The sequence below is a fragment of the Pseudophryne corroboree genome, chromosome 2, assembly GCF_028390025.1.
Source record: "Pseudophryne corroboree isolate aPseCor3 chromosome 2, aPseCor3.hap2, whole genome shotgun sequence".
NCBI lineage: Eukaryota > Metazoa > Chordata > Amphibia > Anura > Myobatrachidae > Pseudophryne > Pseudophryne corroboree.
In genome coordinates, this window is record NC_086445.1 from 984,847,145 (window position 1) to 984,866,604 (window position 19,460).

The following is a 19,460-nucleotide window of genomic DNA, read 5'->3' on the forward strand; positions in this document are numbered from 1 at the left end:
GGAAACATTGCTGCTGTGAGAGAGGGCGGGGCTTGTGGTTCTCACCGGTTCCTTACGAAGGTCCACTGTTGGGCCGTCCTCTGCGATGCTGACGTCGTCAGTGCTTTCCACCTCCGCCCGATGGGACTCCTCCACGCTCCTGAGCGCCGCCTTCATGACGCTTCTGGACGCGTTGAAAGGGATATCCACACCCTTCTCCTGGCACACGATCTCCAGATCATCCTTTGACATTCCGCTGAATTCCGCCATCTTGTGCGTTCTCCTGCGCTGCAGTTACTCCTCTCCTGAGTAACTCGGCTTCTTCAATCGGGTGATGAAAAGCCGCCTGGGAATATCCCACCACTATGCCACCAATTTCTGTGACAGGACAGTACCGTACGAAAGCACTCGCCGCTTTCGTGTCCCGTTGACTGCGCACAGATTGGAAGGTCAAGCCGCACGAGGCCTGACCACATAGGGGATTCCCGCTTACCGTCAGTAACCGCCTGTTACTGACTCCACCCACTGCGTTGTGGGCGGGTTCTCGCTGCCACCACCAAACTCCTAACCTGCCGTGGCGTTTGGAACCACGGTTCTGCTCTGTATGTGCCGACGCACTGCCTTACCACAGCTGTGTGGTGCTGACGAATCCCCACTAGCCACTTGCTAGGCCTCTACCGGTAGCTGGCGGAAGGCGGGGCTTGGAGACGCTAGGTGCTTCCCTGGACAGCCGGAGGACGGGGCTAGGTTTGGCCTAACCCTGTTGGTCACAAGATGAAGCAGTCTTCTTGAGGCAAAGATGTTTATTGCTCAAATAACCTTTAAAAAGGCTCCTCCCTATTGCTAGGGGTAACAGCATACAATCAGATGTTTTCAGCAGAATAAGATGGAATAATACACTACAACTCTGGAGGCACGCAGGTCTCCTTTTTATGTCAGTTTTCCACACAGTACCACAGGGGGGTAAACCCTCCCTGTCTTCTCCAACCAATCAGGTTATTTTACAAAATACCAATAAATAAATTACATTTCAAAAGGAGGTAAGTGCAATAAAACAATATCCTCCTTCCTGTCACCCAGACAACGTTTGGTATCAGATTAGCATTCACTATTGATAAATTTATCACATCTTCAAAATACAGATGTTTCTGGTCATCCACATCTCCTGGCAATCCCAGTCTTTGAGATTACAACAGGAATGGCTACAATACAAACAAACAGTCTTCCTTCCTGTATCTGCCATTCAGGGATCGTATATCAAATTGCCTACATGAAACAAGTTCCAAGCCCATAGACCCAGTGATTAGCATCTCTCTCTAAGGAACTTACACATCAAAAGGTATTGTCCTTCACACCTCTCTGATAGGACAGGCCCATTAGCATGCCACTTCCTAGGTGAGAAGCTTCCAAGCCATTTGTCCACAAACGTAAATGCATTTTAAAACCAACACAGCTTACACATTCCTTCTAAGTGCTGGCATTTGCATGCAATGTAAATGTGCAATCTTACAACTGTGCCTATTGCCTTAAATATAACATTGGTGAAAACACAGTATTAAATATATTTTTAAATACCCGGTGCCTAGCACCCACACTACATTTAAAGATGGCAACTAGCGCCAGTGCACAGTTTAAAAGTGGCACCAAGAGCCCAGTGTCCTCCTAATGGCGCCGGGCACTAGGGGTTAACCCCTTCAGTGCCGCGGCTGCCATTACACGTGTGGCTGGTTAGTCTCTCCGGTCACACCAGTCTCCTGCGGAGCCGCTAATCCCCATGGTCCTTACGGAGTCCCCAGCATCCACTACGGACTATGAGAAATAGAATTACCGGTGAGTAAATTCTTATTATTGCGCCTAAATTTAGTGCCCCCCCTCTCTTTTTAACCCTTTGAGCCTGAAAACTACAGGGGAGAGCCTGGGGAGCTGTCTTCCAGCTGCACTGTGAAGAGAAAATGGCGCCAGTGTGCTGAGGGAGATAGCCCCGCCCCTTTTTTGGCGGACTTTTCTCCCGCTTTTTTATGGATTCTGGCAGGGGTAATTTATCACATATATAGCCCTGGGACTATATATTGTGATGATTTGCCAGCCAAGGTGTCTTATATTGCCCTCAGGGCGCCCCCCCCCCAGCGCCCTGCACCCATCAGTGACCGGAGTGTGAGGTGTGCATGAGGAGCAATGGCGCACAGCTGCAGTGCTGTGCGCTACCTTGTTGAAGACAGAAGTCTTCTGCCGCCGATTTTCCGGAACACTTCTTGCTTCTGGCTCTGTAAGGGGGCCGGCGACGCGGCTCCGGGAACGAACACCAAGGTCGGGTCCTGCGGTCGATCCCTCTGGAGCTAATGGTGTCCAGTAGCCTAAGAAGCCCAAACTACCACCTGTTAGGTAGGTTCGCTTCTTCTCCCCTTAGTCCCTCGCTGCAGTGAGTCTGTTGCCAGCAGATCTCACTGTAAAATAAAAAAACCTAAATATACTTTCTTTCTAGGAGCTCAGGAGAGCCCCTAGTGTGCATCCAGCTCAGCCGGGCACAAGATTCTAACTGAGGTCTGGAGGAGGGTCATAGTGGGAGGAGCCAGTGCACACCAGGTAGTCCTAAAGCTTTCTTTAGTTGTGCCCAGTCTCCTGCGGAGCCGCTATTCCCCATGGCCCTTACGGAGTCCCAGCATCCACTTAGGACGTCAGAGAAAGGGGCCTTAGGAAATGGTGTAGGGTAATGGAAGTGGTGTGTGATGATTGTCAAAGGTTTTGTGGAAGTTAGGTTTGAAGAGGGTGCATTGTGTGTCACAGGTGATAGATAGGTGGAGGTAGGAGGGGGATGGGTAGGTGCGGTTTGATTAGGGGCATGGTGTGTGTGTGTATGTTGATCTGCTTGGTTGGTGATGTAATGGGGTGTGTAGGGTGTTGAAAGTGTTGTGGATGGTGTCCTGGTGATTTGCAGGGGTAGGGGGATAGGGGTGGTGAGGGAAATTTGGTGTGGGGTGTGGATGTGCGGGGGTGGGCAGGGGTGTGTATGTGTTCTGTTGTGTGTAGATGTTGTGTAGTAGGGGTGAGTGGTTATGGGTGGTTGAGGTTTACATGTGTTTTGTGTGATGTATTAGAAGGGTATTGTAAGGTGTGCTATGGTGAATGGTGGTGTGTGTGGGTGAGTGTTGTGTGGAGATAGTGAAAGTTGTGTTGTTGTAAATGGGTTGTTTGAGTGGTGGTGTATTTGTGAAGGTTGGTTTGGAAATAAGGTGTTACTGTGTTTGAGGGGTGGGCTTGTGAGGTGTTGTTGGAGAGGCATGTGCATGGTTGTTGGGGGTGTGGTATTGGTTGGAGGGCTTGTGCTAAGGTGTGTATGTGGGATGTAAATGTAGGTTGTGACACGTAGTGTTGAAAGTTGGTGGAGAAGGATTGTGCATGTGTTGTGTGTGTGTGTGTGTGTGTGTGTGTGTGTGTGTGTGTGGTTTGAGAGGGGGATATGTGGATGTGATTGTAGAGTTGGGGTCTAAAATGGCTTATGTAGCTGTTGTGAGTGGTGGTGGGTGTCCTGTATGCAGGATGGTTTTTTTTGAGAGGAAATGGTGGTTGAGTGAGTTAATGTGTGTGTGTGTGTGTGTGTGGGGGGGGGGGGGGGGGGGGAGAAGGGGTGTAAGGTTTGTTGTATGGTGTCCTTTTGGTGTTGAAGATAGTGTGTACTGTAGGTGGGTTGTTAAAGGGCCTTTAGGAAATGGTACTGGGTAATGGAAGTGGTGTGTGATAATTGGGAAATGTTTTGTGGAAGGTAGGTTTGCAGAGGGTGCATTGTGTGGCAGAGGTAGTATATAGGTGGAGGTAGTTGGGGGATGGTTAGGTTTGAGTAGGGGCATGTTGTGTATGTCTTTGTGGTTGGTTGGTGATGTAATGGAGTGGGCAGGGTGTAGAACGTGTTGTGGATGGTGTACAGTTGATGTACAGGGGAGGGAAAGCTGGTGTGGGTTGTGGATGTGCGGGTGTGGTCAGGGGTGTGTATGCGTACTGGTGTGTGTAGATGTTTTTTCGTAGGGGTGAGTGGTTATGTGTGGTTGAGGTGTACGTGTGTTGTGAGTGTGTTATGTGTTGGGTATTGTAAGGTGTGCTATAGTCACTGGTGGTTGTGGATGAGTGTTGTGTAGAGATATTGAAAGTTGTGTTATTGTAAATGGGATGTTGGAGTGGTGGTGCATGTGTGAAGGTTGGTTTTTAAATAAGGTGTTAGTGTGTTTGAGGGTTGTACTTGTGATGTGTTGTTGGAGAGGCATATGCATGGTTGTTGGGGGTGTGGTTTTGGGTGGATGAGTTGTCTTAAGGGTTGGATGTGGGATGTAAATGTTGGTTGTGACACGTAGTGTGTTTAGATGGTGGGGAAGGTTGTGCCTGTGTTGTGTGTGTGTGGTTTAAGAAGGGGATATGTGGATGTTATGGTAGAGTTGGAGTGTAAAATGCCTTATGTAGCTGTTGTCAGTGGTGGTGGGTGTCCTGTGTGGAGGATGATAATGTTAGAGAGGAAATGGTGGTAGAGTGAGTGAGTGAATGTGTGTTGCCGTGAGCAAGGTTTGGTACCGGTATCCCCCGTGAGGGCAAAGGCGGTAGTTAGTGCATGTACACAGCACGGCCATCCGCAGTTTGCTGGGTTTGGTCAACAGGAGTGTTGGTACTCCTGTGTGTAGCGGGACATATATATGAGGGTTGTGATTATGTGGCTGCCTGTCTAACGTAGGTAGGTGTATTAGGGGTAGGGGCATCGTTGTGATGCGTGTAGGTGGTTGGTGGGTTGTGCTAGGGTGTGTGCAGGGTGAAGAAAGTGGTGGTGATTTTGGAGTGGTGGTAGGGCGTGTGAAGTTGATGTTGTGGAGGGGGGGGTGAAAATGTGTATGTTGTCAATGTGTTAGTGTGTAGGGTAAAGGTGTAGTGTTGTGGGGTTTGTGTGCTTGTGATGGCTAAAGATAATGTGTGTTGAGGGTGAGTGTGGACGTGGTATGTGTTGTATTTAGTGGATGCTGCATGGTGGAGGGGGTGAAGGATCAATGTGTGTTTTGTTTGTGTGCTGGGAAAGGGCTCTGTAGATTGTGCATGGTGTAGATAAAAATGTGTGATTGGGGTGGTGAGTACAGTGAGTTTGGAGGGTGGATGTGGTGTGGGGACTGTATAACTTGGTGTAGTGGTGAGGGGTTATGAGGGGTTACAGTTGTATGTGTGTGTTTGTGAGACTTGTAAGGTGGCATAGGTGTTGGTGTTTTTTAGAGTGTGTTGTGTCTTCCCCCCCTTTCTAAGCCATTCCACTCCCCCCCCTTCCAGCACAATAGCAGCCATTAAGCAACAGAAACCCCCCCCCCCCCACCCACCCACCAGCACCACCACGACGACCAATATCAACTTTACTCCCAAACTGGGGAAGGGGTGCGGGGTGCGTTCGCTACTGCTGGCTGCTATACTGATGGTGGTGGGTGCGGGGGGTGGATTTCTGCTGGTGATGCTGGAGTTGGGAGAGGGCTGGCGGGCGCAGGCAGAACGGTGCGGGTTACGGAGGTAAGGGAAGCGCAGGTGCCGTGGTAGTGAGGGAGGCTGGTGTGTCGTGGCTCCGTGAGACAGGGTGTGCAGCGGTAGTGGGGAGGGGAGGAGTTATGTGCGATGCTATGGTCCGGCGGAAGACAGCTGCGGGTAACGGGGCTGGGGAAGGCCGGAGGGAGCTGGTGTGGTAGGCTCCTGTCGACTGTCTTGTGACAGCGTGAATCGGAGCTGGCGTGGTAGTGAGGGAGCCAGGCTGTGCGGTGTGGTCTTGCTCCGTGAGGGAGTGTGTGTGCAGCGGTAGTGGGGAGCGATGTGTGGAGGCCGTGTAGCCGTGAGAGTATGTCCGCGGCGCGGCTGCACTGTAAGAGATGAAAGGGGGGGGGGGGGGGCGGCCAAGCGGCGGACTGGGTAGCAGCTGTGTGTGGCGCCGTGGAGGGTAAGGTGGGTGTAGTGGGTGTTTGCAGGGGAGGGGTGTGTGGGTCTCCTTGCTTACCTGGCAGCGTGGTGTGTCTAGCTAGTGGTCTGTTCTGCTAGTGTGCTGACACTGGGACAGGGCAGGGTCTGTGACTCCACCCAGCGTTAGAAATGCAGACACAGAGTCACAGGGCTAATATATAGGAGATAGTAGACATCCCCTAATGAAGCTCACACTGTATAGGAGCCCAATAAGGCCTGTTGCTGCTAGAACCACCATATTCTGTAGCCCTGCCGTCTATGGAGTACTGGGAGGGAGGCAAGTAGAGAAAGAGAGAGATACATGTTTGGTTGGCCAGAACACCTGTCCAGTTCTTTCACTAAGCATTGCACATCCTAACTTTTGTATATGACAATCTTTTGATACCGTATGATTTGTAATGACAGAAATAATTGGACATGGTTGTTTTATATGATGGAAGAACCTGTGTAGGGTTTGGCTTAGCTGTCCAGTATACGTTTGCTGAGGTAATAGGTGATTCTTGTGTTTGTGCTCTGTAGGTATGCTATATAATCGGTAAAATAGGACAGTCATCCGGCTTGGGACACTTTGGGAATACACATTGGATTTAGGACAGATTTGATGCTAACCTCTTCTCTCCCTGCTTTGCAACATTTGAGTTTTCCATGAATGTCTTCTTTTAGCACAGGGGTGGGGAACCTGCAGCCCTCCAGCTGTTGCTGAACTACACATCCCAGCATGCCCTGCAACCGTTTTAGCATGGCCAAATAGCAAAACTGTAGCAGGGCATATTGGTATGTGTAGTTCAACAACAGCTGGGCTGCCAAAGGTTCCCCACCCCTGTTTTAGAATATAGTAGTATTATTATTCCTTAATAAGAATGACTTTGTATTTAATGTGTTCTAAAAGTGCAAATGTCCCTTCTAAACATTTGTTTTCTTGTATGTATTCCAGGTTATCCATAATAAGGCCATCACAAAGACCCAGAAATTGCGCTTTTTTACTTCCGTTATTTTAAATCACATTGCGTCCCTGTACCGCTGGAGTGGTATTGTAGATGTAAGCACAAAGGATGTCCAGGTAAGATTATTATAGTGTAACAGCTTCTTGCGCTGTTGGCCCCAGGTGGGTGGTGCTTAGTGTGTAAGCCAACCCCTTAGCAGCAGGAACCTTCTGTACTGAAAGTTCCGTCTCCTCCATTCTCCTATGTAACCTCCCTCTCGATAGGAGAACCCCAGTTGTTTGAGGATGAAGGCCATGGCTCTCTTTGAAATTTCCAACGTGTCCAATTTTTAGTTATATTGAACAAAATGGCCACCAAATCTTGCAGTTTGCTAACCGAGGATTACGGGGCAGATTGTATGTCACGTGCGCATGGGTTTGAGTGGCACAAAAGATTTAGTGATGTTCTTGAGTATGTTGGAGATGATGTACATCCTGGAACGCCTTGCACATCAAAAACAAACGAAAATGTGGAATAAGTTGTTCGAATTGACAGTCTACTCAGCATCAGAATGATAACAGAAATGGTTAACTTCGACAAAGAAACTGTTAGGCAAGTTGTGCTAAGATGGTTCCAAGGCTTCTCACTGCCGAGCAAAAAGAGAATCGGAAGTCAGTTTGTGCAGATATTCTGGAAAAAATTCAAGCGGATTGGCATATTTTAGATAACGTTATTACTGTCCCTGTGATGAAACATGGATCGTCCATTAAGATCCTGAGACATAACACCAGTACATGCACTGCAGAACACCATCATCACTAAGAATGAAGAGAGCACGTCAAAGCAAATTTAAATTTAAAGCCATGTTAATTGTTTTCTTTGACATCAAGGGTATTATTTTGGCAGACGTAGGGTATCAGCAGACATCAACATTACTACAAAAATGTTCTAGAAACTTTTGCTGAAAAGAATCAGAAGACAAAGGTCAGAGTTGTGAAAAAATGGTTTCATCCCCCCATCAGGACAACGCACCAGTCCACACAGGTCTCTCTGTGAAGCAGTTTTTGGCCGAGAAACAGATTGCAGTGCTAGAACACCCTCCATTCCCGCCAGACCTAGCACCATGTAGTCAAATCTGTACTCAAGGGAACCAGTTTTTGCATCTGCTACTGATGTAAAGAAGAAAATGAAGGAGCTGTTGAGACAGCTGAATGAGCTACAGCATGTCTTTGACCAATGGGAAATAAGAATGCCGCGGCGTAGAGATGCAGAAGGGGAGCACATAGAAGGGAACGGAATTAAAATGGACTGGTTAAATGCAAATTATAGCATTAGTCTCATTATTTAATAGCTACACCTAACAAGCACATCTGCTCCAGTTCAGATTTCTGCCCACACCACAAGAGCTACTGTAGGCTTGGAGTCTAAAGGATTTATTTACAAAGCATTGGGTTGTAAATCCTGGTTCTTCTGATTGTGCTTATGCCTGAAATTAAAAAGATCAATTGTTTTACTAGCCATGTTTTGCTGATTTACTAGCCATGTTTTGCTAGTTGCCCTTTAGGCATAGACATGATCAGATGCCCCCGGTTTTACAACCCAACGCTTCGTAAATAAACCCCCAAGGGTCCTCAGTCTGCACTTCAGTTACATGTACATATCTCGCACTCTGCTGGAAAGAAGCTTCTGCAGTCTATGATCTTAGGAAACATCCTATTCCATCTTAATGATAGGATTGTGGATTTCTTACACTCGCAGATTAAATCTGTGATACATCTTTGAGACCGAGCAGAAGGTGCTATCTGGTAGTTTTCTTCTAAGGCGAGGCTTATCCTCCATCCGTAAGGCGGTGACCCTGATTGGCCCAAGAGGAAAGATGTCACTAAGTAAAAAAAGATGCCCCATTATCTGTGTAGTGATGTCAGAGGTGCAGACAGTTTATTATGTATAATTGTCTTTTTCATGTAGGGCACCAGTGATCCTAAAGAAGCGGGGAAAGTAATGATCAGGGAGTTAGTACACAACTTCCTTATGGATCTGTGCTGCTCCTTAAAGCACGGCATCACTTTTCATGACCCCAGTCTTGGTACGGCTGCCAGGTGAGATGTATTCTGTTGTACTTAATGAAGCATCAGTATGTTGGTTGTGTGGTATAATGTGTTACATGGGATGATGTGCACCAAAGGTGGAAGTGTCCCTGCTAGCGAGCACATAACGTGATGCTGAAGACCAGCGGTGCTGACCTCTGCGTAGTTGGCAGTGACTGCATGCACAGGTGTTACCTGCTCATTATAAGTGATTGTGGACACTTTGCTGCTGAGTGGCTGCTATTCAACACATCAGTGCAGGCCTTTCATAGGTGCTCCTTGCTCATGGATAAATGTATGTTACATACTCCTCTTACACATTGACTCATACTGCCTGGATGATAACTGTAGACAGCGAGAGTTGAATTCAAAGCAAGAGGAATTATACTATGCATCCGTCAGTACTGAAATGTAGCAACATTGAGACAAACGTAAAAATCCCGGGGATACTTGATAGGCTTAACCTTCCTCTCGTGTATAGCTAACGATGTGGGAACTACCAGGATTTTGCATTTGGCTGCTGTGCAAATACGTGTCCAGTTCCCATGAATAAAATGGCCAATTTGATACGTTCTTGTTATGTGATGTATCCCCGTTCTCTCAGTATAGTGGTTCATACTGTCTGCCGATACCAAAATGCTGGTGGCACAGTTCTGGCTGTAATCTCGCCGGTCAGGATCCCGAAAGTCAGCATACCGACCCCTGTATCATGGGCGCCAGAATGCTGACGTGGGTGGGCGAGCGCAACGGAGCCCTTTGTAAGCTCGCTGCGCTCTCCATGTAGCGGGCTCCGTGGCTCTCTGCGCTCACCACAGGTTCTATTCCCGCTGTAAGGGTGTCGTGGACATCCACAAGTGGGTAAAGCCCCTGTTAGCCGGCATTCCGGCTGTCAGCATTGTCAGTGGTCATGATTCCGGCGTCGGTATCCCGTCCGCCGGCATATCAACTTTGTCCCCATAGCACTCCATCTGATGTAATTAGGTGGGTAACTCTTTCCAAGAGCTCCAATAAATACACAATAAATAAATTAAGTAAATAATAAATTCAGATCAACAAAAGACTGGTGATGGTTCCAGGCTGGCAGGGAGAACTTAAGAGAACTTGCAATCCACACTTCCATCTGACATGTTTGACAAAGATGGGTCTTTCTCATGGCTAACTGATGTGACTGGTACTTTAATAGTATCACATAACCAATGCTTACGTTATTGCATCTCTACCGAGGATGTTAAGTGTATCAAGGTCAAATATTTACTACTTAAAGGTTCCGATTATGTAACGGTTGATAAAGAATAAACAAGATTAGTCTTAAGGCCCATACACATTAGACGATGTTGCTCTGTGAGCGACATCGTCTGTTTCCCCCTCCCGGGCCGGCCAGTCGGCGGCCGACTGTACACACTGAGCTCATATCGCTCAGTGACGTCATGCCTAAGCCAGCCCTGCGTGAAGGTCGTGGACGACAGTCCACATCCTTCATGCATGCCCTACCGACAGCGGCGATCGTTGCCGACCCGTGGGGCCGCGCATTGGTCGTCACTGGCGGCATACACACTTGACGATAAAATGAGCAACGTCGCTCAAGGAGGGGGAAAATTAGCGACGTCGCTCATTTTATCGTTAAGTGTGTACGGACCTTAACCTCTTTAAGATGTTGCCAATGTTTAGCATTAACATTGTATTAAAGTCTTTCTTTGTGCGAAGGATACTTTTTGTCTACTCTGAACTGTACGTATTATGGGGGTGATTCAGATCTGATCGCTGCTGTGCGTTTTCGCACAGTGGGTGATCAGGTACTAACTGCGCATGCATATGCACCGCAATGCGCACGCGCGTCAGGCAACAACAGATGGCATCGCCGGTCCACGACGGGATGGTGTGAAAAATCCAATTGTACAGGCGTTCGCAAGGTGATTGACAGAAGGAGGCCGTCTGTGGGTGGTAACTGAGCGCTTATTGTGAGTGTCCGGAAAAACGCAGGCATTCCCAATCGTTTTCTGGGAGGGTGTGTGACGTCCGCTCCGGCCCCGATCAGCCTGTTCTCATCGCTCTGTAGGAGTAAGTCCTGGACTGCGCGCACACTGGATTTTTGCAGCGTACACATGGGATTGCACACTTGCACAGTGAATTTACACTCCAGCTGGAGGCGGCGACTATCTGAACGCAGGACAGCAAAGTTTGCAGCCCAGCGATCAGGTCTGAATCACCCCCTATATAAAATCTGTTCATCTCTCATTAATTATTCCTGTAGAAGTATAGACGATAGAACAAGTTCAGAGCAGTAGAGAATTGTTACCTGGAATATAAGTGACCCCCCCTCCATTCTATGTGTTATCATTATCTGTGACCAGGGCGGGCAATGTGGTGCTTCTGCAGTTCCTGGTTGGGCTGAAGATGGCGGCTGAAGATGAGTTAGTTGGGGAGCTGGTGGTGAATATACTAAAGGTTTGCCCGGACCTGCTAAACCGATACTTTAAGGAAATCTCATACTCCTTTGTCCCACGGCTGAAGTCTGCTTGGATGGACAACATAAAACTACTAAAAAAGGTCAGGTCCAGATTTTTACCAATAAATCCAGTTTTTTGCAGATTTTTTAAAAATCCTTTTGTAAAATGTATTTAATGTTTTTTATGTACAATCCATACAACAAAAAATAACCTAAGACCATACTGGGTGGTTCTGCATACGTATCTCACACAAAGTTCTAATTGTTGCATCTTTGTGTTACCACTTCCCTATTGGGCGTAGTGACATCCTCACATCAGCATTAATACTGTAACTGCTTCTTCTATACTGAGGACCAGCAATCACCCAGCACAGTGTCATTATATACAGTATGAGTGCTATGACCAGTATCACATTGTTTGTCTACCACTTCTGTATGTCTTGTGAATGCTAGTAAAGTCACATTATACAATTGCTTTCTTAAGTAAGTGCCAATTTTAAAGGCTGAAATGAGATTATGTTTGTATATACCATTCCAGTCCCCACATCATGTATTTCTCACTTATACACAAATACATATCCTTACGTTACTGCCTTACCAGTAACCGGGCACTTTGTACGTACAGTTTTGTTCATTGTTTAATTTTTTTTCAGATCTACGAAGCCCAGCCCCCAACATCTGTGGCTTTCAAGACCACAGAGTTTGTCCCACTCCCACGGCTGATAAACATGGTGATGATAACGACCGTAGCTCCAGTGTGTACGAAGACCATGTTCACTCAGGGACTTAATGTGAGTTCATGTCCTTTTCCCAGATCGTCTGTGGTGGTCACAGGAAATGTAGATGACGTACGGATACATATACTGTACTTCCAAGTGTGAATGTTCAGGCTACAGAGGCTTTTCTGTGTCACCTTTTTTCCAATGTTAAGACGCTTTTGTTTGTCTAATGTAATATTGTAGCCTATGTATTCCATTACATAAGACATTGTATGTGCTCGGGGATTAGCATATGAGACACATGTTGGGGAGAGCTTGGGGGGGTAATTCAGAGTTGATCGCAGCATCAAATTTGTTAGCTAATGGGCAAAACCATGTGCACTGCAGGGGGGGGCAGATGTAACGTGCAGAGAGAGTTAGATTTGGGTGGGTTATTGTTTCTGTGCAGGGTAAATACTGGATGCTTTATTTTTACACTAATTTAGATTTCAGTTTGAACACACCCCACCCAAATCTAACTCTCTCTGCACATGTTATATCTGCCACCCCTGCAGTGCACATGGTTTTGCCCAACTGCTAACAAATTTGCTGCAGCGATCAACTCTGAATTAGGCCCTTGGTCTCTCTTCAATGGTGTAGATCTCAGTGTCCTTCTGTATAGGAGAAGGAATGGGCAGTGATCTGCTCAGTACAGAAAACTTTGTGAGCTACTTACGGCATTTTCAGGAATAATGGGGAGACGCGTCACTCTATTTAATTTGTTTTATTATTTATGTTTTAAAAAAAACATTAAATACATCCTCCTTAGCTTTGCACTTGCATAGTCATTATGCAATACCACTAAGCTTGCATACGAGAGTGGTTCAATAAGTAAGGTAACAAGACCTCTTGTGTAAAGTTTTCTATTTCATGCTAATTTCCCACCACACCAGAGCAGGTAGACCACTGCTTCCCTTCACGGCCACTAGGCTGCGACTTGTATCAGTTATACTGTCCCAACATCAGGTGTAAGATGGCGGGGCTGGAGGAATCATGGTCACACACTGAGCTGCTTAATGTAATCGGATTTCTGCGTTTAAAAGGTACACCAGCAGCTGAAATTCATCTCCAACTTGTCCAGGTGTACGGTGATAACATCATGTCACGGAAACAGGTTTGGTGCACTACATTAAACACACGTGAGAGGTCCTGTTACCTCACTTATTGAACCACCCTCATAGTTTATAGCTTCTCCTTCAGGAGGTACTGATGGTCCATTATATTGCAAGGTAGGTGGCAAGGATCTGGAAAAATTTTGTTGTTAAGCTAGGTACACGCTATACCATTATCTGGCATAATCTGTCAGCTCCAGCTGGTTGGAATGAAAATCTGGTAATGGATGAGAGTAAATTACAAACTATCGCTTGTTCCCAAACACTGGAAAATGAACAAAACCTGTTGTTCATACAAATTGGTTAAAAACAAATTTCACCAACTTGGATGAACGACTGTTTTTGACAGTTTTCCAGTGTTTGGGAACAAATGTTAGATTGTGATTTGCTATCATCCATTACCAGATTTTCATTCCAGCCAGCTAGATCTGGCAGATTATCTGCCAGATCATTGTATAGTGTGTACCTAGCTTTTAGCCTTAAATATGTTCCCTGAATTTATTGGGACACACTGGATTATGGGGATCTAGAACCTCTATTAGGACTTTGACACTTCAAATAGTTTTAACAGGAGAGCTAAAAGTGTACCATTGGGTGCGCATTCGGGGTGTTCCACAATAGATCCAGTTCCTCTTCATTCATCAAATTCGGGAGCATCCCAAGGCTGCCATTCGAGTGGGTATGCTCACAGCTCTGGTCCCTGGCTGGAACCCCCCCATTCTCCACAGCCTGGTCAGTGGCCTCTACATGATGTGTAAAGGGCGGATGGAGCTGCTGCACATGTCCAGTGGTGAAACATACTTTCTAGCACCCTAGGAATCTCCATGTTCTCGTAAAGACATAAATGTATACGGTAAAATGATACATATTATTTTTTTTGTTCTCTAGGTACCGAACAAAATCGTTAAACATACCACCTTGTCCCTCATGTGCTCTATCCTGAAACGGGCCGGGCGAAACATCGATCACTGCCTGAAGGAAGAAGTCTGGCAGAAGTCTGACCTCTACACTCCAGCCACCATGGCCGAATTTGCCCAAAGATATAGAGAATCTCTGAGTAAGGTGAGGACACAGTCTAATGTACTCTCTTGTCGTAATTCCGTTACAATTGATGTTGCAGTGGCAGCTGCGTTGTGCCTTTTGAATAGAAACGTAGAATTTGACGGCAGATAAAACCCAGTGTGAAAGTTTGTCCTTGTTATGGGAACAGTGACTAAGATATGCAGTAGTTATATATTGTTATACTCTTGTGCAGGTTTTTTCTATATTATTGTCAGAATTGGCTACCTCTAACACTAACGGGGAGAATTTCGCATTATGCAGGTATATGGTGACAGTCAAACATTAGTAGGTTTTAGACTTTGTTTAAAAAGATAGGCTTTCATCTGTATCTAATAGGAAATGACTTGTGCACAGTCCAGGACCCCATCAGAGTAGGCAGAGTTAACAGTTGGGATTCCTAGTTTTCATTCTAGCACCCTGCACCTGTCAAAACCCATACAATTCTTCTTTCCTGCCTGTGTTGTTGCTTTCTGCTCTGGTGCTTCTAGCACACTCTGGTCTGTATCTCAGTGCTAGACTCCACACTAGCTTCCAGTCCAAAAATTATTCACAAATACCAGGATTTTGGGTTTACCGGGCTACAATCCTGGGATTAATTTTTAAACTGAATTAAGGGGAAAAAATACACTAAAATTGTAAACCGGCTCAAATCTCTACACTGGAAATTGGAAGGTGATTGACTAGACCAGTGGTTCTCAAACTACATGCTGTGGCACCCTGGGGTTCCTCAGGACACTTGCGGGGGTGACTCATATTGGTGGTTCAGGACCAATTCAAATTATTTATGGTCACTGTGATAGACAAAACCAGTGCTGATAGCTGTCAGTCCTAAAATATGTGGACAAACAGAAGCAAATCCTGCCCCTCACCACATAACTGGATGACCTATAAACACAATTTACTTAATTCAATATTTCTTTCTAAATTTCTCAATAAGAAACTTACAGCCTAGGGGTGCTAGGGCGCCATGATTCAAAAAAGTTTGGGAACCACTGGACTAGACTAATATAATATAAACCGCAATATTCTACAGTACAACATTTTGTCGTTTCATTTGCTGAATGTTCGACCGAAGAAAAAGCGGGTCGTCTAGGGTGTCATTGCTAATTCATCTTTAGATTTTATTCTCTATATACCCGGCTGCAGAGATCGTATGTTCTATATCCTCAGCTGTAATATCACCTGCTGATCACCATCATTTATATTAGACAGTTACATAATGATCATCATTGCTGACCTCGTCTAGAGAAGAGTAAGATGGAGCAGCCATTGTTATGAGTGAAGAGGGCTTTGTAGATTGTAAATGTTCAGTAGTGCTTTCTTTGTAGAGCACAAAAGCCGGCGCTTCTTAAATACAGCTCCTTGTGTCACTTCCTTCTGCCTGAAGGGCTGGAGATTCATCAGCACCATGGAGAAAGGGACCTCCATTTAAATACATACAAGGGTAAAGTGGCTTTAAAAGACCATACATCTTTCCTGCAGAAGTGTTGCCTGCATTTCATAATAGGCGATAGTGGATGGGGAAAAATAACTGTTCTGGTTGGAAGGTGTTTGTTGTTGCATCTTCTATGCGTACCCACCCAAAGGGGGGTATTTTTCTCCCTGGTTGTATCGTGTGAGTCTTCTCGGAACTGTTCCGACGACATTGGTACCTCTCTGTCTCTTTTTAGCTTCATGTGGTTACATGTATTTTATAGAAGGTGAGGACTTATTTATTAAACTGTAAGTTGTATGACCACCCAGTAACCATTGGCACTGTCCTATCATCCACACAGCTCTTGCCAGACGTTAATACCATAGTAGCAACCTGGCAGTCACTCTTAAAGCAGGAAGAGGGCGACAGCGAGAAAGGGAAGGAGCCACAAACGGGCGACAATAAAACCTCCGAATCCAGGGAACTGGCAGGACTGACAGAGGAGAAAGATGGTAAGAGCTGTATATTGTGTAGGTATAAGGTATGCTACTGTATGCTGCAGTGTCTGTAGTACTGTACAGAGTAAACCTGAAACATTCCACAATGCTAATCATAAAAAATAACAGCACAGACTAGGTAGGACAGATAACAGAGGCACGGGGAGGGCAACACGCTGATATTATTATAATTTATAAGGCACCACAAGTGTTTCGCAGCGCCGTACAAAGGGCATACAATAGAACAGTACAGAACTTAACGTTACAGTAAATAACAAAGATCAAGTACAGGTAACAAAAAACACCACAATTCTCAATACACAATACAGCTTAGATGTAAGCAGCAAGAGACTAATCAGCGTACTATTCGGGGCTTGGGGCCATAGATAGAGATGAGCCTTTACCAGCAGGAGGATATGCGGTCAAAGATGGTCGCTGAGTAGGGGAGAGCCGTAATGAAGTGTGAGGCGAAGAGGGCCCTGCTCTGAGGAGCTAACAATCTAGTGGGAAGGGGCGATAGACAGATGACATGAGGTGCAAGCAAGCGGGAGGTAGCCTGATGGCATGATGAAAGCAAAGAAGAGCTGGTTCAGACAGGGGAATGGAGGAAGAGCAGCCTCAGGGTACGATTTGATGAGTAGGTGGGTTTTCAGTGCCCGTTTGAAGCTTTGCAAGGTTGGGGATACTACCAGGGGTGAATCTATTTGGTACTCCGTGATACTGTACCCAATCTATGGGAAAGTAGACAGAATCAGAGTCACGGATGGCAAAGAGGAGACTACAGGTCGGAGCAGTGGTGACATATGGAGTGTGCTAGGGAAGAACAAGCAGGGATGAGGGCCCTGCACGTAAGAGCTTACGCACTTAGGTGGAAAGTGTGAACAGTTGGAGGTTGAACTGGGAAGACGTGAAGGACATGGTTTATTGTGTGGGGAAATTACAGTCTTGTGTAATTGGGGGGTAAAACCAGTTTTGCTATGTTGAGGATAAGGCAAAAAGAAAAATATTAATTTCACCCTTTAATAGAAAGGGATGTATTAAGGGTGCGTCTAAAGCTGGTGATACTGGAAGAGAATCTGATTAGGTGAGGGAAGGTGTTCCAGAGAATAGAGGCACATCGAGGACATGCAAGAAACATCTTGAAGTTTTCCAAACACGTAATGACTCTGCTGTGACGGAACCCTAAATAGTAGAACTGTTTTCTATAGACCCTAAAGGTTACTTTTATTTTCTACTAAACATTAATGGTAGTGTATGTTCTACACTGGAGTTTGTTTCTTTTTCCACAACTAGTGTACCTAGCAGGTGTGAATACAGGGGACAATGGAAGGTGGTTGCCTCCGGGCGTTAGCCCTGAAGGGGGCACTCTGACCTCCTCCATTGCTCCAGGTTTTGCTTTAGGCACCCCAAAGCAAGAATAAGCAGGGAGCATGTACTACGGTCCCCCCTCTCCCGTGGACCCCCACCCCGAAATCCCACTCCAGCCTGGGGATGGATGTCCAGCAAAGAAACCGCACCTATGTAGATAAAAGAGCCAGAGGGGGTGGAGTGTGTGTATCTGGGTGCTAGCAGTAAATGCAGGGGGTCGAGTGTGTGTGTCTGGGTGCTGGCAGTAAATGCAGGGGGTGGAGTGTGTGTGTCTGGGTGCTAGCAGTAAATGCAGGGGGTGGAGTGTGTGTGTCTGGGGGGTGCTGGCAGTAAATGCAGGGGGTGGAGTGTGTGTGTCTGGGTGCTGCGGGGTGCTGGCAGTAAATGCAGGGGGTGGAGTGTGTGTGTCCGGGTGCTGGCAGTAAATGCAGGGGGTGGAGTGTGTGTATCTGGGTGCTGCTGGGGTGCTAGCAGTAAATGCAGGGGGTGGAGTGTGTGTGTCTGGGTGCTGGCAGTAAATGCAGGGGGTGGAGTGTGTGTATCTGGGTGCTGCTGGGGTGCTAGCAGTAAATGCAGGGGGTGGAGTGTGTGTGTCTGGGGGGTGCTGGCAGTAAATGCAGGGGGTGGAGTGTGTGTGTCTGGGTGCTGCTGGGGTGCTGGCAGTAAATGCAGGGGGTGGAGTGTGTGTGTCTGGGTGCTGCTGGGGTGCTGGCAGTAAATGCAGGGGGTGGAGTGCGTGTGTCTGGGGGGTGCTGGCAGTAAATGCAGGGGGTGGAGTGTGTGTGTCTGGGTGCTGCGGGGTGCTGGCAGTAAATGCAGGGGGTGGAGTGTGTGTCTGGGGGGTGCTGGCAGTAAATGCAGGGGCTGGAGTGTGTGTCTGGGGGGTGCTGGCAGTAAATGCAGGGGCTTGAGTGTGTGTCTGGGTTGTGTTGGCAGTAAATGCAGGGGGTGGAGTGTGTGTGTCTGGGTGCTGCTGGGGTGCTGGCAGTAAATGCAGGGGGTTGAGTGTGTGTGTCTGGGTGCTGCTGGGGTGCTGGCAGTAAATGCAGGGGGTGGAGTGTGTGTGTCTGGGTGCTGCTGGGGTGCTGGTAGTAAATGCAGGGGGTGGAGTGTGTGTCTGGGGGGTGCTGGCAGTAAATGCAGGGGGTGGAGTGTGTGTCTGGGGGGTGCTGGCAGTAAATGCAGGGGCTGGAGTGTGTGTGTCTGGGGGGTGCTGGCAGTAAATGCAGTGGCTGGAGTGTGTGTGTCTGGGTGCTGGCAGTAAATGCAGGGGGTGGAGTGTGTGTGTCTGGGTGCTGGCAGTAAATGCAGGGGGTGGAGTGTGTGTATCTGGGTGCTGCTGGGGTGCTGGCAGTAAATGCAGGGGGTGGAGTGTGTGTGTCTGGGTGCTGCGGGGTGCTGGCAGTAAATGCAGGGGGTGGAGTGTGTGTATCTGGGTGCTGCTGGGGTGCTAGCAGTAAATGCAGGGAGTGGAGTGTGTGTGTCTGGGTGCTGGCAGTAAATGCAGGGGGTGGAGTGTGTGTATCTGGGTGCTGCTGGGGTGCTAGCAGTAAATGCAGGGGGTGGAGTGTGTGTGTCTGGGGGGTGCTGGCAGTAAATGCAGGGGGTGGAGTGTGTGTGTCTGGGTGCTGCTGGGGTGCTGGCAGTAAATGCAGGGGGTGGAGTGTGTGTCTGGGGGGTGCTGGCAGTAAATGCAGGGGCTGGAGTGTGTGTCTGGGGGGTGCTGGCAGTAAATGCAGGGGCTGGAGTGTGTGTCTGGGTTGTGTTGGCAGTAAATGCAGGGGGTGGAGTGTGTGTGTCTGGGTGCTGCTGGGGTGCTGGCAGTAAATGCAGGGGGTTGAGTGTGTGTGTCT

At 47.4% G+C, this 19,460-nt stretch overlaps 1 protein-coding gene across 1 annotated transcript in view; it reads left to right on the forward strand.

Moving 5' to 3' along the window:
* The window catches only part of URB1 (URB1 ribosome biogenesis homolog), a 219,669-nt gene that overhangs the window by 56,481 nt on the left and 143,728 nt on the right, over nucleotides 1-19,460 (forward strand). Inside the window, exons 7-12 of the mRNA XM_063956398.1 lie at nucleotides 6,875-7,000; nucleotides 8,832-8,962; nucleotides 11,302-11,497; nucleotides 12,050-12,187; nucleotides 14,155-14,328; nucleotides 16,104-16,254. Coding sequence (XP_063812468.1) covers nucleotides 6,875-7,000; nucleotides 8,832-8,962; nucleotides 11,302-11,497; nucleotides 12,050-12,187; nucleotides 14,155-14,328; nucleotides 16,104-16,254 — 916 coding nt within the window. The remainder of the gene's footprint in view (nucleotides 1-6,874; nucleotides 7,001-8,831; nucleotides 8,963-11,301; nucleotides 11,498-12,049; nucleotides 12,188-14,154; nucleotides 14,329-16,103; nucleotides 16,255-19,460) is intronic.